This window comes from Podarcis cretensis (assembly GCF_951804945.1).
Source record: "Podarcis cretensis genome assembly, chromosome: 1".
Lineage (NCBI taxonomy): Eukaryota > Metazoa > Chordata > Lepidosauria > Squamata > Lacertidae > Podarcis > Podarcis cretensis.
In genome coordinates, this window is record NC_137170.1 from 68,724,394 (window position 1) to 68,746,161 (window position 21,768).

At 43.1% G+C, this 21,768-nt stretch overlaps 1 protein-coding gene across 11 annotated transcripts in view; it reads right to left on the reverse strand.

Annotated features, from left to right (window-relative positions):
• The window catches only part of FAR1 (fatty acyl-CoA reductase 1), a 37,606-nt gene extending 18,783 nt beyond the window's left edge, over window positions 1-18,823 (reverse strand). For 2 of the 11 annotated variants that reach the window (XM_079996363.1, XM_079996371.1), the window contains exons 1-5: window positions 18,679-18,823; window positions 17,390-17,478; window positions 9,727-9,895; window positions 2,661-2,855; window positions 102-277 (exon numbers count right to left, since the gene is read on the reverse strand). In XM_079996363.1, the coding sequence (XP_079852489.1) occupies window positions 102-277; window positions 2,661-2,852 (368 nt within the window). In that variant the 5' untranslated portion in view covers window positions 2,853-2,855; window positions 9,727-9,895; window positions 17,390-17,478; window positions 18,679-18,823. Of the gene's footprint in view, window positions 1-101; window positions 278-2,660; window positions 2,856-9,726; window positions 9,896-14,603; window positions 14,621-17,048; window positions 17,156-17,258; window positions 17,362-17,389; window positions 17,521-18,678 lie in introns of those variants that run through there. The other 9 variants (XM_079996361.1, XM_079996362.1, XM_079996368.1 and 6 more) reach the window with 9 other exon arrangements.
• Between the last annotated feature and the right edge of the window lie 2,945 nt (window positions 18,824-21,768).

Sequence of the window (21,768 nt, forward strand, 5' to 3'; positions counted from 1 at the left end):
ACCAGGGATAAAGCATTTACTTCTTTTATAAAGGTTACAAGATGACAAAGGTAGCTTTAAAAAGGGAACCAGAACATATTAAATTAATAGTTCAGACTCACCTTAGAATTTCATTGAATCTTACAGTAGCAGCGCAGTGGAATATAATGTTAGTGCAGTTTATGAGGTTCTCCTTGTCTTCCTCACTAAGGGCCATGTCTACTTCTGTAAGGTCACTGGCAACTGCTATAATTTTTTCATTAAATTCTGGCTGTTCATCTCTCAATCTGTCAAAGAGCTGTCAAAAGAAAACAGGACCAAATATAGCTAAGAGTGAATATACAAGGTCAAAAGAAAGTGTAATGACCACAAGGCAAGAATACATACATATTCCTCGCTCAACTGTTGCAGTATTTTCTTTCCTCAAAACAAACTTTTGAGGGGCAACTTACTCAAGTATATGCAACTAATTCCATATTCAAAGCAAAGCCTTTTACATTACGCATATTAAAAGGCTTTATATTTCTTTTAAAAAATGAAAGTCTTTTGAATGTTACAACAAACTGTTTTCATCCATTTCAACAGCTAAATATATCTTTACACCAAATGGCAGCAATGGACAACGCTGATGGGTATGGTTTTCTTTGAGAAATAATTTCTTCCATCTACAGAGAATCTGAATAGGAATAAAATAAGTTCCTCAGTTTAATCTTTATATAGTTCTGAAGAGCTTTCTTGCTGGGATTATTACTGAGTTTCACTGCCTGCTTCAAAACCTATGCAGACTAGCATAGCTAAATTCTGTTTACATGCAAAAACAGTGTTAACTGTGGAGTTAGTATTTCGCTTACATGTTGAAATCCATGCTCTAAACCATGGGTGGTAGCCTTTTGGGGGTCCAGGTTCAACCTTGATTATAACTCCAGGGACCACATGCCAACAGTGAGTATGCTCCCTGCACTCTGTCCCTCCTTTCCAAAGACTCACTTACATGAATGCCTATGCACACACAGGTGCTCCATTCATCAAGTGGTTGATCTAGTGACCCAGGAAGGGCAATTTACATCCCCAACAGGGCAATGTGTTGGGCAGAAAGGTTCAATCTCTTTTGCTGTCTCTGTCAAAACCAGTGAGGTCTTGGGGAGTCAGAAATAACTACTTGATGGACAGATGAGGCTCCCAGGCCAGAGGCTAACCACCCCCCACTGGATACAAAGCTAGTCCACCACTGGAAGTGGCCTTATCCAGGCTTAGAGCCAGTGCAGCAAACAAGCAACAATCAATTATGCAGAAAACAGGACTGTCATATTCAGCATTGGCTGTCATGAGTAGCAGATACAGTGATGGCTCAGCAACTCTGTTTTGCCCCATTGCTCCTTAGATGAGAGATAGAATTGCTCAGTTCACCAGTTTATTCTTTTTCATATACAGTGGTGCCCCGCAAGACGGAAAACCCGCTAGACGAAAGGGTTTTCCGTTTTGGAGGCGCTTCGCAAAACGAATTTCCCTATGGGCTTGCTTCGCAAGACGAAAATGTCTTGCGAGTTCCTGCGGAGGTTTTTCCCTCCCCCCCCCCTTTCCTAAGCCCTAAGCCGCTTATCAGCTGATCCGCTAAAAGCCGCTAAACCGCTAATAGCGCTAATCCGCTAAGCTGTCAATGGGCTTGCTTCGCAAGACAAAAAAACCGCTATATGACGAGCCTCACGGAACGGATTAATTTCGTCTTGCGAGGCACCACTGTATAAAAAGAGATAGGAGGTTGAAAACACTGCTAAAAATAAATCCATTTCAAGTAAGATCTATCTCTACACACTTAAAGTATTGATACAAAGTAGTATTAGTTTCTCCTGCAATTTAATGTTACAATTAACTATGGATGAGAAAGGAGTTAGCTAGTTAATACTTATAGCTCTGGTAACATGCCCGTTGTGGAAAAATGTAAATTGTATTTCAGCCCACTGAAATTGCTATTGTGGCCTAGGACACATATCACTAATTATGTTAGGTTGCTACTTGGTTAGAATGAGCACTCCAAAATTTATACCCTGTACAGACTTTTTATCTATATAATATATTGGGAAAACAAGTATCCATCAGGATCCAACATTAGCACATGGTACTTCAAATTTACACAATGGTCTAAACTACAGAGCCCAATATAACAGGCATGTTCCATGCAATCTGTACACCATTTCATATATGAATGAGCTTACATGCATGGGACCATGCAAGCGTAGTCTTATGGATGGAACCAATCCAAATTCCCCCAGGCAGGTACAGTGCAATCAGAAGCACAATGTATGTAGTTTAACAGCACAAATCTAAGGGGATAATTATGTGAGATGGCAACACACACATTCCTCTGCGATAAAGGTATTTTAAAAAGTTTTCTGTATCACTGTTACTCTGGATGAGAGACTAAAAAATGCTTCCTAGTTGATTTTACTATTGATACAAATTGTCTGGATGTAAACTCACTGTACTAAGAAAATGCAGCTTCAAATCTACAAATTATCACATACTAGAGTCCTGCCACATAACATGTGGGTCTCATGTGGCCCATGGAATGAAAAGTTCCCCATCCCTGCACTACCACATGTATTCTCACTATTATTCAAAACTTTGTTAGAATTTTTTTTTTTTAATGTCAAGTTCAACATAGCCATTTTATGGAATGATACCTTGCAGCTGATCATTTCCTCCACGCGTTCTTGAGAATTCTTCCCTGCTTTGTGTCTAACCAACACATAAACCGTTTTCACCTTCGGACAGGACCTTAGTAGCTTTTCCAGAAGAACTTTTCCCATGAAGCCAGTAGCTCCAGTGAGGAGGACATTCTTGCCTTCATAGTATTCTGGGATGGATACCATCATGATCTTAAGAGAATTTAAGAGTAAGTTAGAGTTTGCATCTGTACTGGCCCTTAATCACATTTTATCTGCTAAATTCTTGCCCAATTACATTTGAAATTCCATTTTTACAGAAACATAATATTCAGCCTAGTATAAATGGTATGACTTCTAGTTGCTGCTAACCATCTTCCTTAAACAAACAACACTCAGATACAAAACTGTTCAATATAAAAGACTGAGTTTCACCCATTGAGACTACTAAGCTAGGCCTCTCTGGTTGACCCTACATCAGGAACCAGGGGGATAAGCTTTTCAGAGAAAGCTACCTTGACTTTCCCAGCTTCCAACCTCTTAGCTAGCAGCCTATATTTCACTTCTAGGACCTCTCAACTGCATTTCCCCATCACAACTACATTTCCCCATGTCACTGGTGCCTACATGCACCACGGTGACCGATTCCTCCCCAGCACCATCCACCAATCTACACAATGTGAGACATTTGCAACTTTCACACCAGGCAGGCAAGTCAGCATGCCCACCACACACCAAGCTATCTATGTTCTAAATGACTGATTCTTCTACTGACGGGATAATTCCACTCTTCAGAGATGTATTCTTGGCATAACAAAGTACCTATGCACCCCTCAAATGCATAGGTCCTTTTTAAGGGATCACTTTTGTCTTCCTCAGGGTGAGGTCTTCCTCATTCCCCTAACACCAGGGGAGCTGTCAGCTTGGGAGTGGGACACAACTTTTACATCCCCAACTGCCTTGTCCACCAACCTCTCTCTACTTCTTCCAGTCACCATCTTGTGTCCTGAAGACCGGGAGCTCATTGTGCTAAACACATACCCACAACTTCTGTTCAGCAAGCAGGCTGTCATACATGTGACATTATGTGCAATACTCTGGAAAGTCCCCATGTCTCTGCTGGCATACCTATTTTTTTAGTTTGTTGAATTTCTGTACCTGGGAACTAACAAGTGAACAAAGTAACAGTGATATCAATAAACTATTGGGAAGATGGTGTCACATTTTTGCCTGCTACAAATGATAATTGCCACAGACCATTAAAACTTGCAGTATCCCTGGTGTCTAAGATATATGTGGGTTATACATTCCATATTGGGAAAAATGCATATTTCCTTTTTTTCAGAAAAGAAAAATGAGTCAATTATCCAAAAATAATTGTTATATCGAGTGCTTTTTTTTTCTTTAAAAAAAATGTTTAGGGGCATGCATACCCCTGCATCCCCCCAGAAATAAAGCACTAGTTATATCTTTCACTATACTGAATCAAGGGCAACAATGAACCAGAAACTCAGTGCTTCATATAAATTGAAGAAAATATTTTAATGTAAAAAGTGCTTTGCAGTATTGCCAATACAATCCAGTACTCAACTATACTAAGTTTGTGAATCAGTGGGGGTGTGAACAGAGAACTAATTGTTGAATGAAGAATGAAGTATATTCATTACAAGATGTGCTACAGTTAACACATTTTCAGCTGAATAAGAGGTTTTGGTTACTTTCCCCACACCCCACACAAATAATATCTTGAAGACTTTGATCCAAATGCAAAAGCTACACAGATGGCACATGGCTACTCTAACAAAGAAAGGCCTTGAGGAAACCGTAAATTTATTAGTTTAACACTGAACCCCCTGTTTGCTGGAGCTTCAGACTGTTGCTCCATATCACAATAGTGCTTATAGTTCTCAGTGTAAACTACCGTATTTTTTGCCCTATAGGATGCACCGGCCCATAGGACACACCTAGTTTTTTGGGGGGGAAATCAAGGAAATTTTTTTTATTTCCCCCCAAGGTTTGCGCAGCCATCCCCAAGCTAGAAGAGGGAGACGGAGCACTCCGTCTCCCTCTTCTGCCTTCAAGGACAGCCTCTCTAGCCTCCGTGGGGCAGCGGCTTGCCCTGCTGTCCCCCGAGCTTGTGGGGCTGGCGATGGGGAGAAGCAAGCTTGCTTCTCCCCACCGCCCGCCTCCAAACCAGGTCGGGAAATAGCGGGGTGGCGGCGCTCCGCCTCCCCGCTATCCCCCGAGCTTGTGGGGCTGGCGATGGGGAGAAGCAAGCTTGCTTCTCCCCCCCCCCCCCCCGCCAGCCTCCAGATCAGGTCGGGGAATAGCAGGGTGGCAGCGCTGCACCTCCCCGCTGTCCCCCGAGCTTGTGGGCTGCAGGCTGCTGCCCGCAAGCCTTGCAAGCCTGTGGGACCTCCCGTCGGGCTTGCAAGGCTGGCGGATAGCTTCCTGAAGCCTGGAAAGCGAGAGGGGTCGGTGCGCACTGACCCCTCTCGCTCTCCAGGCTTCAGCGAAAGCCTGCATTCGCCCCATAGGACCCACACACATTTCCCCTTCATTTTTGGAGGGGAAAAAGTGCGTCCTATAGGGTGAAAAATACGGTATATCTCAATCTACATACGTTAACTTCTATGTTAACCAATTAATCAACTCATCATAATACTATTTACACTACTGATTTTGTTAAGCGAAGATCAGGTTGCTGACATATATGCATAATACTGACATTTCACATATCAATCAGTTATTGAAAAATATTACACTATATGCATGACAGTTGAGGTCCTTAAAAATATGTCATAAGAAACCTGATTTTAGGATTTAAAGCTGGAAATACTCTAAAATACAAACAAACACTTATGGGGAAAATTTTCCACAAATGATCAGTTTTCACAAATGAAGCCTAAGAGTAGGCTCATTTAGTCAAAAAGGCATGCAGAAGTGCATATTTGGTTACTGGAATGAATTTGTATAGCAGATCTAGAATTAAGCATGCACATACATGGGATTCATGGGGGGGGGGGGGCGGAATGTTACACACAAAGCCTTTAGGTGGGCCTTAATTTATTAACTATGCCGCAATAACTATCAATTCAACCAAATGAAGGATAATCATAGTAAGTGCATATTTTGTTTGCATTTATTTAAATAGTGGCAACCACAGAGCATATGGAGGAGGGAGAATACTTTCCTACCATACCACAGCCCCCCAAATTAAGTCTCACCCCCACAAGCTACTATTTGCCCTAGGAGGAAAGCAGCTATTGGTGTCAAAAATAGCTTCCCTCTATGGGCAAAAAGCAGCTGTTGGAGTTAAAACTTTCAGCTGGGATGGCAGGATGGGGAGAATGGCCCTATTGCCCGGGCCATGGCCCTATTGTGGATCAGTGGTCCCTTGACTGCTATTTACAGAACAAAATGAAAAAAGACAAATACAAAATATGTAAGTTGGCCCTCACAATGGGTAATATATAGATTATGAAGGTTCCACTATGGTCCTAACATATTGCTTTACAGCTTTCCCTATGAGAGAAACTACTGTTCTTGTTGATTGCAACGAAACACTGCCCTGAGATAATAAGGTCTCAAAAGCAGATGTTATGATCAACATAGCAACAGTTACATGCAACACCTCCCCCAAGTTATATGCAGAGAGTTATCACCAACACATGAGACCACTTCAGAATGAAGCTATAACCATGGAAACTTGAGATATACAGGGAACTAAAAATCGAATCAGCCCAGGCTAGGCTACTATCCCTCCCTAAAAGCACCTAGGAGCACACAGATCTCCTCCATGATGCCTCCACTGGGCTTCACAACAGTTTTAGAAACTGATATATAAGCTACATGCCAAATAGCACCTTAAAACTAGGTTACAGTTGCCACAATGGAATGTCTATTCGCCAGTGGGTTGGACTATAAGACCCTCGGGGTCCTTTCCAACACTACATTTTTTTATTGGGTTTTATAAACAAGAATCATGTTATACGAACAAATATCTATGAATCTATGATCCCAACTACATTGCTTGACTGTAGTTTGCTCTTAAAATAATTCACTTGTGCCACACAAAGTGGAAACTGTATTAACTATGAACTAAGGCAGAGGTTTTTATACTTTGGTCACCAACCTGGTGCCCAGAAATTTCTATGTCATCAAAATTAGACCCATAGCAGTAGCAAAACATGCCTGGCTAATTCCTAATGGTGCTTCATAGCAAATATCTCTGCAGCCCTAGGGCACTCCTTCTCTAGGTCTAAGTAACAATGGCCTTTAAGCACAGGCAGCTCTTCCCTTATCTCAAGACATGGATTGCAGCATTATGCACACATACAATCCTGAGTGAGTATTCAAGAGCTGAAAATCAGCTCTGTTCTACACAATTATTTCAATAGCTCAAATCATTTGTATCTCCCTAGTCCTTCAGTCCCAAGCAACTTACCCTTCCACAATGAGCTGGTTAGGCTTTGAAGAAATCTTGGTTTATCCTGAACTAAATAATATAGCTCCTCTCACTTTGGCCTCCAACTCCCTGCTCTGTGTCCTAACACTTTTTGCCACAAGAGTCACCAATGCTTTGTTCATCTTACTAGTGAAAGCAAGCAGCAGAAGTAGAAATAACTGGCATGGGGTTAGTTGCCAAACTGGAAAGACAGGAAAGATATCTTTGACAGAGTGCAGGGTACATTTGTCTCAACTCATGGCTAAATGAAGATGCCAAAGTCAAGGAGAGCTACAGGAGTGTCCCTAAGGTTTGCTGAAAAACTGGCACCTTTAATGTATGTGTATTCCACTTGAACTGCTCACTAACGTTTAGAAACGTATAGAAAACCAGGGATTTCATTGGAACGTGCTCCAATATGCCAGCCAATAAACGTTTCCTTTCATTGCTAATATAGTTCATTTACTCACAGATATTGCTGCTATGTCAACATCCACAACAGGTTGCTACATAGTAGCAACTAGTCATTGATTGTGGAGTGTTGAATCTTGCAATTCAATCTACACTGCAAATGAGAAATAAAGGATAAGCAGGAATGCTGTGCATGCTAGTTTCTTCAATGCTTTGGGTAAGTGTTAGATCAAGAAACATTATGGAAAGCCAAAGAAAAAAATTAAGCTAGTTAAAATTTGACTTTGCATATCTTTGTCACTATTTCCCCCCCCCCCCCACAAAAGATAAAAAGACCCTCAATGTGAGATTCCTAAATGTTATTTGTCCAGAATTTCTTGCAGAAGTGTCCACTCTTAAATGAAACAAACATTTATAAATTCAGTATTCAGGAGCATAACAATGCATTCTGAGGTACTGCCCTTTTGACAGAAATGTTTGATCAACAGTCTGATGGAAGAAACTTAAAAAAAAAAAAATCCAAACAGGGACTAATAGCTCCAGCACTGTGGCCAACATTTCCTCTTAATAAAAGATTCTTGTGTCTAACGCTGTGTGAGCACCATTGTGGAGCATACAATAGTTGCTCTTGTTAGCCCCCATATACTGCAACATCTCTGCTTTGTTGGAAGTACAAGCTTTATTAAATCACATTCTTTTCAGAACTCAAGTTTTACAAATGGAAGAAGATATAGCAGACACAAGAGATAACAATTGTAGATAAAATGTGGACATATACCTAAGCTAAGCTTTTCTGGTTAAATAATATCAATAGGAGCTAGAACTTTGAGCTTTGCAGAAGGGCAACATAGCAAGATACAAAGAAAACACTAAATATATGGAGTTAATTTTTAATTTTGTATTATGCTTGCATCAGAGCCTTGCAGACATTTGAAATAATATAGCAAAAAAAACACGGGATTTATTTAAAACTATATTAACTTAAAACCAAATATTTATATAGTTGAACCTTAAAATATAATCTAATATTCAGAAGCACAGAAAACAGGTTCAAGATGATCTACATCAGGAAACAAAAACAAAAGAAGATGCTCCACATACTATGATTATTTAAATCAATCCAAGCTGGGTGAAACATCCAGACAGACAACAAGAGCACTGCTCAGTCAAAGCTTACCAATTACAGTAAACACTTTTTAGTTTTGTTTTCAAAACCAAGTATTCTATAGTAATAGCATCCTTGCTACAGAGAATGAATGTTTTAAGGTTCAGCAGTTATCATTCCCACCATTTCTAAAGTGAAGAGACAAGTACAAAACCTTATATAACCAAAATGTAAGAATCCATACATAAGAGGAAGTTATGGGGATGCTTGGTGGCCAATAAATGCTGGCTGACTGGTTGGAGGATGGAGAAGAGAAGGGAAGTATGGATGAGTGCAGAAATGGAGTATCATGGGAAAGGACATGACAAAGTACCATGGACACTGAAGCATTTTGTTGGAAGTCCCACTTATTCTATATAGTGAGTAACTCAGATTTTTGCCTGCTGCTGTTCAGAGACTGAGCTACCTGCAACAAATTTAATCTAGTCTGGCTCTGTTTTTGTCTACTGTTAAATACTGGATGCAAACTCGCCAACTGGAAATAAATGTGGGCATGACAAAAGAACGATTAGCTTAGACTGATAGTGCACTCCTGGTTCTACAGCTGTGTCTGGAATTAATTCCAGATTGCAACAGCAGCCAGGGTACCACTGAAAAGGCCACAAAACTTTCCACTTAACACCCGCAACTGTCATTCATGTTAAATTATTGTGCACTGGGCTGTATTGAAAAACAGAAGTATCAGTATGCATATAGCACATCCAAAAGCATTTCCAGTATCATCGCCGGCATCTTTCAGGTACAATTTAAGGTACCATTTTGGGTCCAAAATAATATGGGTTGAATTATCAGAGAAAGTATTTGTTCATCCAATGTGTCTCATCACAATGTCCAAGTTCAAACAAAGACACCCACCTGTATGTCTTATCTGGCTGGCAAGGGTGTGTGCAAAGTGGTGCACTTTGAAGCACCTATAAGAATGGACTGTTATTTTTCTCGAGTGTCAGAGCTCAAAAACATTTATGAATCATAAAGACCAATTTGGCCTGGATTTTAAAACTGAAGACTAAGTTGGGTGAGATTGTGCTAACACTGGAAACTTTTCATCAGTTTTATCCTACCTGTTTTATATGGTTTTAATATTAGCTTTCCTTTTCCTGGCCTCTGATATAAGCAGGCTGCACATTTAAAATTGTTGCTTCCTAGTGATTTTCTTGAAGGCTGGAACAAGCTTAGCCATCTCCCAGGGAAGACCAGTTCAGGTTGGGACAAACTGCTTCTTGTTCTGAACTAGAAAATATAAGTATTTTATAATATAGTTATTTGCAATAATACATAATTTGCTGTTCTTAAAATTAGAGGAAATCCGTTCAAGTATCAACTTTTGTTATAGTCTTGGCTACTTCACAGAAACTAGAGCCCTTAAAAGAAAAAAAAGAATTAACATATTTCAACGTTTGGCGCTTTAAGTTTTCTTCCATAGTGTGGAGAACTCCAAGGAATATAAATATTCCACCTGACGAAATGGAACTGATGGCACTGTTGCAAGAGTATGGAACATGTTCACCACGCCAAAAAAATTCCTTTATTTATCTAAGGATCATGAAACATAGGATCATGAAAAGAACAAGACAACTAAGTTGAAGATATTATCTGAGCTTAGTGCAAAGTAGTTACCGTATTTTTTGCTCTATAAGACTCACTTTTTCCCTCCTAAAAAGTAAGGGGAAATGTGTGTGCGTCTTATGGAGCGAATGCAGGCTGCGCAGCTATCGCAGAAGCCAGAACAGCAAGAGGGATTGCTGCTTTCACTGTGTAGCAATCCCTCTTGCTGTTCTGGCTTCTGAGATTCAGAATAATTTTTTTCTTGTTTTCCTCCTCCAAAAACTAGGAGCGTCTTGTGGTTTGGTGCGTCTTATAGAGCAAAAAATACGGTATATTAAAAGATTCATCAGGACCACATGGGGCTAAAGTTTGTTTTTCAGCAGAATCCCAAAGCAGGACCTCTATAAAAAAGGGATTGCCTCACTGACCTTCAAGCACTGGAAACTATAAAGAAGGTATGTGCCAATTTGGCAGAGCTGACTTGAACACTAGAGATATGTGCTAAAGGCGAGTTCAACCCCTCATCAGAAACTCCCTGTTTTTTACTTTAGGTAAGATCACACTTCAAGATAAATCATGGATTTATCCCACAATATCAAAGTCAAAGGTCTGCTTTAGAAAAGTACACAGATTGGTGGATCTGAACAGGTCAGGGACGAGTCAAAGCCATATACTTCTGATCACTTAATATCATAACATTTTAAATTATGTTTTTGCATTGTTCATTTAATGGGATGCATGCTTTTGCAGCACTAATTGTCGTTTAGAAAATACCAAACATTAAAAATGAAAGTATCTCAAGATTACAAGCATTTCATTCTAACAGAACAGAGTATATTATTCAATGCTATACATCACCCTGAAGAGGAGCATTAAATCCGTAGAGAGATGCAGTTAACAGGCTTGGCTCTTGATTCTCACTCAAACTGGATGTGAAATCAGAATGGTCACATATGCACACATGAGTGAGTGCGGTAATAAAGTGTTGAGTGCCTTTGGTACTTAAGAGAATGGTAATATAGATTCAACTACCGTAAGTTGTTGTGCTTGCAAAAGCCAGTATTTTTGCGGGGAGAACCCTGAGAACAGAGCATAGGTTGTGTGTGTGTGTGTGTGTGTGTGAGAGAGAGAGAGAGAGAGAGAGAGAGAGAGAGAGGAGATCACTCCATCTAGGAAGCAGAAATACTTGCATTGGCAGAACCATACTGCAATGTTGAATTGCACCCTATTGTTTTTCTAGTGGGGGAAAACAATCATTACACTCTCTGATTTAAACAACTAGTGGCCAGTGTCTACCATCCCTTTTGGGGGCAAAATGTGCAAACATGTTGTGGCAGCACAGCTCCAGAATTTCCTGTCTGGCTTTCAGTTCATTTCTGGCATTGAATTTGCCCTATTCACCTAAGTGTAAGATCTGTATTCTATCTATTCTCCTGAACCTCTCAGTGGCTTTTGATACCATTGGCCATGCTTTTCTTATCGATTGTCTCCAAAAGATGAAAACTGGGGGAACAATGTTGAAGTGGCTCCATTCAAACCTGAGAGGACGCAGAAGGTGGTGCTAGGTAATTATGAGGTTCTGCAAGACTGTTTAATATCTGCATGCAACTGATGGCTGGGGTGCAGAGCTCTCAGTATGCTGCTGATACCTATCTCTCATTTCCATCTGATCCTGGGAAGGGAGCTGAAAGGTTGAACTAATGCTTGGTAGCTGTGAGGCACTGGAACAAGCTGAAGCTTAGGTCAGACAAAACATAAATACTGTTAGTGGATGGACTTTGGTTTGGAGTGTGTTTTGGATGGGGTTAGACTCTAACTGAAAGACTAGGTTTGTAATTGGAGGATATTCCTTGATCTCAAGTTGCCTGCAGACGGCAAAGGTGCAGGCAGGCAGAGGCTTTTTTGTTGTAGCACTCATCCTGTGGAATGCCTTAACAAGGGTCAAACTATCACTATATTGTTTTTTGTGACTAGTAAAAACATGTCTGTTTTAAAAGGCTTTTACCAGACTGTTGGTGGCTTTGGGCTTTCATATGAGAGGGTGGCTTTAATGTCAGTATTTGTGATTTAAAGGGTATAGTTATGTAATTTATTATTATGCTTCAGGTTGTAAACCAGCTTGAGTTCCTTTCCAAATTAGGCAGAGTAACGTTTTGAAAACAAACAAACAAAATAAAAGGCTGGGAGCTTGCCATACAATACCACTTGGAAAATACTGATCAACCCTTCCCCAGTCAGTTGAGAGGCGGTGGGAACTACCTGTGCAACTTTTAATTTAAAAAAGGAGAAAATTTGATGATTTTGTACCCCATTGCTTCCTTAGTTAGCCACTAATACCAACTGTTTAATCCAAATTCCTGGCCACTTGATAAGAGCAGTAAAGCCACTGCATCTTCCACAGCCACACTTCTCATGCTGGCAAGTGTGAAAGGGAGAGGGAAGGAAAAAGCAGTAGTAGTAGTAGTAATAATAATAATAATAATAATAATAATAATAATATTTGTATCCTGCCCTCCCTGGCTGAGGCTGGGCTCAGAGCGGCTAACATCATAAAAGTACTCCTTCACTGTGCCAGCTCCTGGGCTGACACAGTAAAGAGCCCTGGATCAAGCCTGCTTCACCAACAGTGACCCAGCAGCAGTCCACCAGCACTAGAAACATCAGGTTTTGGTGAGTGCTGCCAGTGGTAACATGTACCTGCCCTTCGTTGGCAGGGCTTCCCCTCCAACAGCAAAGCTCCCTATCAGCAGAGGCTGGCTCAGCAGGGCAAAGCTGGGCACTTTTGCTCTATCCAAAATCCTTCCAACACAATGCATCAGAGGACTTGGTTGTTCTATGCACTAGCTAATAGTGTAAAGGATTTTTTTTTTACCAGGAAGCATTTTCATATGTAATTATCTTTGCTGAAACTGTGAATTAAATACACCATAACTGGTTTCAGTAATATCAATACTCCAGTATGTAGTTGTTCACTGTATGGATATTTCAGACACTGTCTTCTCAATTGACTACACATTCAAGAAACCAATTCATTCTCCACTCACCAGAAAGCAGAGCCATTGTAAACATCCAACAGAACTAGTAAGGCAAAATGGTCTAATGGTGACAGTGTTGTTTGCTTTTACAAATTTGTTTCTGAATTTTAAACTTCACTATCTCATGTCAATTCCAACTCAGGTGGAAAATGCAAGAGTGAACAAGCTTGCATCAACGGACTAACAAAGTATAGTATATACATAAACAGCAGCTACTATATTAAGAAGAATAAAGAACAGAAATGATAGTGGCAAGAGCGGTAAAAATGTTTCAGGGCTTAACATGAAAGGTACATAATTTCCCTCCCCCCAATAAGTTCTCTTTAAAGTTGTGAAAGAAGACCTTCTATTTATAAATTCAGACTTGTAAAAAGTTAATCTTTAAGACAGAAACTACCTTAATGACAAATATTAGAGTATTCCTCATTTTTTCCATAAAAAAAGCTTACAATATACCTTTATCCAAATCCAGAAATATGGACTATTCAGATATAGTGATTACAAGTCACAGTCACCTTTGCCATTTAATTATCAGCAATGTGTCTCACATAGATATTTACTTTCTCACACCTCACATATCTTAAGTTTCAAAGTCCAATTTCTGTTTACATTTGAAGTAAAGCACTAAGTTTACCACCCACATAAATATTTTCAAGTTGGCTTTGCAGGCAGCTATGGATTGCCCTGACTACTCCAGTAAATAAGAATTGTGAAAACACAGATGGAAGAACTGATCCCAATAGTGGCTGGCTTGTATGATGCCACAGGGATCCTGCTTGTCTCCTATACAGTGGTACCTCAGGTTACAGACGCTTCAGGTTACAGACTCCGCTAACCCAGAAATAGTACCTCGGGTTAAGAACTTTGCTTCAGGATGAGAACAGAAATGGCACCGCGGCAGCAGCAGGAGGCCCCATTAGCTAAAGTGGTGCTTCAGGTTAAGAACAGTTTCAGGTTAAGAATGGACCTCCGGAACGAATTTCTTAACCCGAGGTACCACTGTACTGTTTAAATATCCATGTGAAACTGCTGGGTGATGTTGCCTATAAATTTGAGGTTTGGTGTCAAAGCTAATTACAGTACTCAAGTTTCTTTCAGATTTTCCCATCTGATCCTAAGGAAGTATTAGATGTCCTAAATAGGTGTCTTGGATCACTGAGGGACTGATTAGTGAGTGAACAAAATAGTAATGCAGACAGATGAAAGTGCTGTTGACTGGGATTCTGAAACTGACTTTTAGATGCAGGCTATTTAAGGCTTTACTTAAAGGATGGACTGCTCCCATGTGAATCTACTGTTAGACATAGATCTTCCTCTATGTTCATCTACTATTTAAAGTATATTGGAGGAGCGATTACCTTTCAAGAGGCCACCAAGTCTAGAAGTCACCTCTGAGGAAAAATCATCTCACTTAAGAGGCCAGGGGCCAGCGCTGTCCGGAGACACTTCCGGGTCACGTGGCCAGCGTGACATCGCTGCTCTGGCGAGCCAGAGCCGCACACGGAAACGCCGTTTACCTTCCCGCTGGTAAGCGGTCCCTATTTATCTACTTGCACCCGGAGGTGCTTTCGAACTGCTAGGTTGGCAGGCGCTGGGACCGAGCAGTGGGAGCGCACCCCACCGCAGGGATTCGAACCGCCGACCTTTCGATCGGCAAGTCCTAGGCGCTGAGGCTTTAACCCACAGCGCCACCTGCGTCCCCTGAATACAGTCATACCTCGGGTTAAATATGCTTCGAGTTGAGCTCCGCAGCAACCCGGAAGTAACAGAGCACGTTACTTCCGGGTTTCGCCACTTGCGCATGCGCAGACGCTCAAAATGACATCACGCACATGTGCAGAAGTGGCAAAAAGTGACGCATGCATGCGCAGATGTGCCGTCACTAGATACGTTTACCTCTAGATGCGAACGGGGCTCCGGAACGGATCCCGTTCGTATCTAGAGGTACCACTGTACACTCTTTCCAAAACCTCATTTTAAGTTAATTTCTTCAATGCTCAATTGATTTTATTCCATTTTCACCTCATTTTCCTTTATTTTGAAGTTTCCTACATTGTAGGGAAAGTAGAAACTGCCTTCTCTTTGGAATATCCTTTTAAATAATAAAAAGCTTTGAACACATACTTTGGATCAACATACCCAATTTATTTAGTCTTTACTTCAGACTTTTTACTACTTCTGCAGCTCTTTTCAGAATTTATTCTACTTTGTCAACATCCTTCTTGAACTGTGACATCCAGATGTCTCACTAGTGCTGAACAAAGCTCCATCTATACTTTTTATGGCTGCAATACTACACATATTTTCCTGGGGGTAAATGTACTGAACTCATTGGGACTTCAGACTAGAAATGTGTAAGGCTGAAGAGAGAGCTGTGGCTCTTTTACATACACAAAACTTTTTAATTTTCTAACATCAAACTAGTAATCTTGGGTGTATTAAGGAAGTTTGCTTCGCTGTGGGTTAAACCACAGAGCCCAGGACTTGCCGATCAGAAGGTCGGCGGTTTGAATCCCGGTGACGGGGTGAGCTCCCATTGCTCGGTCCCAGCTCCTGCCAACCTAGCAGTTCGAAAGCACGTCAAAGTGCAAGTAGATAAATAGGTACTGCTCCGGCGGGAAGGTAAACGGCGTTTCCGTACGCTACTCTGGTTCGCCAGAAGCGGCTTAGTCATGCTGGCCACATGACCCGGAAGCTGTATGCCGGCTCCCTCGGCCAATAAAGCAAGATGAGCGCCGCAACGCCAGAGTCGGCCACGACTGGACCTAATGGTCATGGGTCCCTTTACCTTTTACTAGGTTTTGCAATTGCAATTTCCTTAAGTTTTACTGCAAGCAGTTCCTTTTGACAGACACACATTTCCTAACTTTGGGTGCTGCAAGAGATACACCCTTCCTTAGTATGCCAATTTTTTTCTTGCCAAAGCCAGTATTCACTATTACATAGGCATGACAGGGAAGTCACACTATGGCACAGATTCGCTTACACTGGAATAATGGCTGCCAAGACCCAGAGCTTTATTACAAGGGCCATATTCTTTATCCCCAGCACGGAACCCCACCCAAGGGAACAATATCTTAAGGAAACAGCCAGAAGGCGTTAAAAATACCAGGGCGGGTTGAGATTCATTCCCCACCTTCCACAAACATTTGGCCATGCCCAAGAAAGCTTGGTTCCTCATTATGAAAATTGTGCTTGAAAGACCTGCAGTTGTGGGGGGGGGGGCGTGTGTGTGTGCAGTTGCAAAGTGATGACTTCCTCAGTCTTCGTGCATCTCGCCCCAACATGTGCTCATGACAACCCTATTACACAACCGCAGGAGAACAAGACATCAGCCCACGACCTAGAAACCGTTTTCGGCCGCTTCTGGATGGAAAGGGGTGAGGTGAGGAAAGCGAAGGAGAGAGGCAACCTGCGTTAAGTTGTCCCCAAGGCTCGGTATTGCAACGAGCGACCTCAAACTTGCGCGGCGCTTCTCACAGCCGCCCGTGCACCTCCACCTCCAGGGTCTCAGAGCCAGGCGGCGGCAGCAGCAGCAGCACATCTTTCCCCCTGGCTCCACAACTCGGCTCCGCCCGCGGTTTCCTGGCTCTCTCGGGCCTCCGCATTCTCCACATTTTTAAGAAAGGGTACAGTAACAATGCCCTCAAATAAATAAACTCGTGCTCCAGTTAACCCTCAGGCCCCTTTCCACTTGGGGGTGTGGGGAACGGAACAGGCCGCCCCACAACGTTAGCGTCGTTTCCCACCCGGCCGCCCTCCCTCAACCAGGAGAGTATCCGCCGCCCAGACGCCCCACCCACCGGCTTTGCTTTCCGAGTCTCCTCCATCCGGCAAGGCTCCCCTCAGAGGAAGCCGCGGCACCCCAGGGGCCTCCTCGCCTCATCTCCCCTTCCCCCGCCCTCCGTGGAGCGGAACTGCCCCCTCCCGCCTCGCCTCACCCCCCGCGCCCCCTCCCTCGCTCGCGACCTCCCCGCGGCCAACGGCCACCCGCCCAACCCGCCGTCCCTCACCGGCACTCGGGTCCTGCCGCACGCACGACGGGCGGTTGCGCCTCCTCCCTCAGAGCCGGCTCGCGCTCACCACCTCCCTCTCTCCCTCAAGCCCCGCCCGCTCCGACGCCTCCCTGAACAAATCAGCTCACTTGCTGCTGCAGGTCGTGGTGATGCTGCTGCCTCCCGCGGCTGTGGTGGCGTTGGTGCTGCCGCGCCGCTATATGCCCAACAAGCGGCCCTGGAGGAAGGAGAAAAAGAAGACGCGGGGGCGGAGAGATTAGCCCGCTGCGATTGGCGCTCGCGCGACGTTACGGCCGGCAGCGCGCCACTCTGCCCTACGCCGGCCGTCCCTGGTTGGTCGAGGGCCGCGGAGGCCCGCCTCCCGCCGTCCGCTTCGCGTCCATTCAGAGCGCGGGCGGGTTGGCTGCCTCTCAGTTGCGGAGGGAGCTTGGCCAATAGAGGTAGAGGAGAGGAGCAGAGAGGGTCGACTCTGCTGCGTCTCGCCTGGCCTCGCCATTACCTTGGAGGCAGCAGCTCGAGGCGGATGTCTGTAGAATGAGCATTGTCATAATTAAAAAGCTGTGCACCGGCTGCGCCTTCGGCTCGGCATTGCTTATCACGGCCTTTTCCCGCTAGGCACGCATAGGTTTCCCGTGGTTGCGTCCGACTCGGGAAAGGGAAGTTGCCGCTGCTCGTCTAGACCTCCGGATTTCCATCTCGTGACCCATATCCTTACTATTTCCAAAAGCTGGTCCACCGACTCCTTTGAGTTATCTATGTGGCCCCCTATTGCAGCTTAATTTTTTCTTCAGTAACTTGGCGTTGAACGTTCGCACCCAGTCATCACGTATATGGACACTGGGGGTTTTTTTAGAGACCTGCACTGATGTAACTATGGACACAGGAGCCAACTCCTAGGGGCCAAGGTCCCTTTGCCCCACATTCAAATAAAACATTTGAAGGGGTTGCCACCCCAAAGTTGATGGACATCGCCAGGGCTTTTTTCCTTAAAAAATGTTTAGGAGTACTCATTTTCCTACGCATATTGAAATACTGCCCCTCAATGAGGCCAAACTTAGATTCACAAAATGTTTAGGGGTATGCATCCCCCCAGAAAAAAAGCACTGGACGTTGCCATTCAAATAGTGTGCATGCTGTGGAAATGTTCAGGGTGGCAGTAGAGGATATCTTGTTTATTAATATATTTCCTACCTTGCATTAGCAAGTTCCTTTACTTAGCAGAGTGCATTCCCTTTTTACATAGCAGAAAACTGGTTGCAAACTTGTGTGAGTTTCTTAAGGCAATATGCAATTCAATCTGGCTTGTCCAGATTGAAATGTGTTTTAATATTTTCCTGGTAAGACCCCTTGAATCCCTCCTAAAAGAATAAAGATACCACAGCCTTATTCATAAGTAACAAAAAGAAAGTTTACTCACGATCAGGCAGAGTACAGTGTGATCCCTGAAGGCAGGCTTTAGGCTTAAAGTTTCAAACATATACAAGCAGGTTTACCCCTTAAGGGAGATTTACCTAGTGACTGCAGGCTAGCAGTCCAGCAGTTCACAGGACGAAACGAAGATAGAAAAGAAAAAGATTAGCAGCATGCCTTGGCCTTTTACCATGTCTGGAAAGGTCACGCCCACCCACTTGTCACATGCAATGAAGGATGCTCCAGTCCAGGAGGAACAGAGAGTTTTGACTGGCTGCACCAAACATTCCTTTGCATGTCTACTTTAGGAAAACAAGGAATGTTGTATTTGACGGCTCCCAATGGATTACACCCCACACATGCGCCACATCATGCGATTGATTATGCAGGGCAGGGCTTAACTGCCCTCCCCTCAAATATTCTATTCAAGTTGGCATCCCTGACTATGGAAGTCTACAATAGTTTTTTCCAGCACAGTGCAATAGATTCTTTACCTTTAAGAAGTGTGGTACTGTCTGTTGAGGGTAGGAGGCATATCATTTATTGGCACATAGATTGTCTTTGGGTCTTTAAAGAAGCTTTGTGCATCATGGGTGTTAGCTAAGTGCTGGATCTCTTGACCTTTTTTAATCCATCAGGTATACAGTGTATCTTAGTTCTGTGTTTCTTCTTCGAACCTCAGCGTTAGCATTGGCTAAGATATTTGTCACATAATACTCGTTCTGCATTTGTAAGAAAGCAATAATTTAGTGTGGCACCATCAGTACTTTGAAACTCCCTGCCAATTGAGATCAAGCGGGAGCCTTCACTGTACCCTTTTTGGCACCTGGTAAAAACATGCCTGTTTAGACAAACCTACCCAGATGCTTAGAAAGTTCAGGTAATTTTAATCTGTTTTAGTATTTTAACCTTTTTTCTTTTAAAGTATTGTTGTGAATTTTTCTCAATTACAGTCAAACCTCTGTTGACAAATGTAATCAGTTCTGGAAGCCCATTCAGCTTCCAAAATGTTCGACAACTGAGGCGCGATTCCAATTGGTTTCAAGAGCTTCCTGCGCTCAAGCGGAACCAGCACTGGACGTGCAGCTTCCGAAAAGCATTTGAAAACTGGAGCATTTAATTCCGGGTTTTTGGCGTTTAAGAGCCAAAATGTTCCAAAATGGAGCCATTTAGGAACTGAGGTTTGACTATATATTGCTTTATCTTTTTGTAAACCACCTTGAGGTATTTTACAATCAAGTCATGTACAAAATTAATGAATACATAAATAAGCAATGAAGATGTGGGTCCTGGGGAAAGCGGGGTTTGTATGTAACACTTTTGGTATGGAGCTGCATCTTTACAGCGCAATAATTGTTGGGTCTACTTAGGTCCACAACATTTCATTGCCTACAAGAGTTGAATTTATTTTATCTTGTCTGCTGTGCTTACACTGAACAAAATACAATTTTCTAAAAGTTTTCATCCTTTCTGTCAACCTCAAGACAAAGAAACCAACTTTCCAAATACTAAGCTTTATTTTTAAATAGAATATTTGATTGGCCTTTTACCTTTGATGCTAAATAAACGTATTTACTCAAGAGTCAGCTGCCTTGTTTTCCTGGATGTGCAGTATTTGGATTCACATTGCACTGAAGAATCCTTGTAGAACTTTACATTTCTGTAACCAGTAAAACCTGCTGTTCTGATCTATAACTTACCCTACCTTTATTTACCTTTTTGGCATTTACCTTATAGACACAGAGTTCCATAGTCTGTATAAAGTTATAAAGATTGTTGGGTCTCTGGACCATAATAAAGACTGATGATGAGTTATAAAGAAGTTGGTGCAAAAAGCTGTACCCATTTCAGCAACTGATGTACTGTACTCACAGTAATCTTGTTAAGTATGGTGATTTAATTCACTGAAATTGTAAATGCTTGTATGTATTACAATGTGTTTACATTTGATTGGTTGGTAGCTGAATTCTAAAGTATTCTCTAGTAGTTCTCATGTGATTGGCTAACATCTAGTAAGGGAGAGACTCCATTTTATGTGAAGCAAGATGACTGTGTTTCAGAATCCACTGTGAACCCTGCTAAGTTGAATAGAGTGTTGGAGTGCTGCTTCTCTGAAGTAAAGAGCAAAACTGAAGGAGAAGGTAAAAGTGGAAATCTCTCATAGGAGCTTCAAGGCATGGCCTAATTGAGATACAGGCAGCTGAGTGCTGAGTTCTGGAAAGAAAGGAAAATAACAGTTGTTTGGAAGTTAGAAAAAGAGACTGAGCTCTTTTGGGGGGGGTATTGGGTTGTTATTGTCTTGATTTTATGTATTTGATATTTTATGTGAACCGCCCTGAGACCTTCGGAAATGTGTGTGCGTCCTATAGAGCGAATGCAGGCTGCGCGGCTAAGCCCAAAGCCAGAACAGGAAGACGGAGTGCTGTCAGCTGCGCAGCACTCCATTTCGCTGTTCTAGCTTGGGGTTAGCTGCGCAAAGCCTCCACAGGGCAGTGGGGTGAAGGCACCCCGCTGCCCTGCAGAGGCTTCAAAGGCTGTCCCCGAAGCCAGAACAGCGAGACGGAGCACTGCGCAGCGCTCCGTCTCGCTGTTCTAGCTTGGGGATGGCTGCGCAAAGCCTCCGCAGGGCAGCAGGGTGCCTTCTCTCCGCTGCTCTGCGGAGGCTTCAAAGGCTGCACTCCGGGGGCTTCAGGCAGCTATCTGCAAGCCTTCTGAGCGCAGCGGGAACTCCCGCTGCGCTCGGAAGGCTTGCGGATAGCCGCCTGTTCTGGGGTCAGGGGAAGCTCGGGCTTCCCCCGCCCCAGCCCCACAGCTAAAAATGAAGCCAAGACAGCGAGCGGGATCCATCCTGCTCGCTGTCTTGGCTTCTGCCAAAGCCGCATGCAGCCTCTCCCGGCTGGAGAGGTTGCGCGCAGCTAAAGAGGAAGCCAAGACAGCCAGTGGGATAGATCCCGCTCGCTGTCTTGGCTTTTGCTCTTTGGGGCTGGGGGGGAAATAGGATTTTTTTTCTTGATCTCCCCCCCCTAAAAACTATGGTCCGCTGCGCCTTATGGAGCGAAAAATACGGTAATGCCATGGCACTCGGGTTTTTCACTCC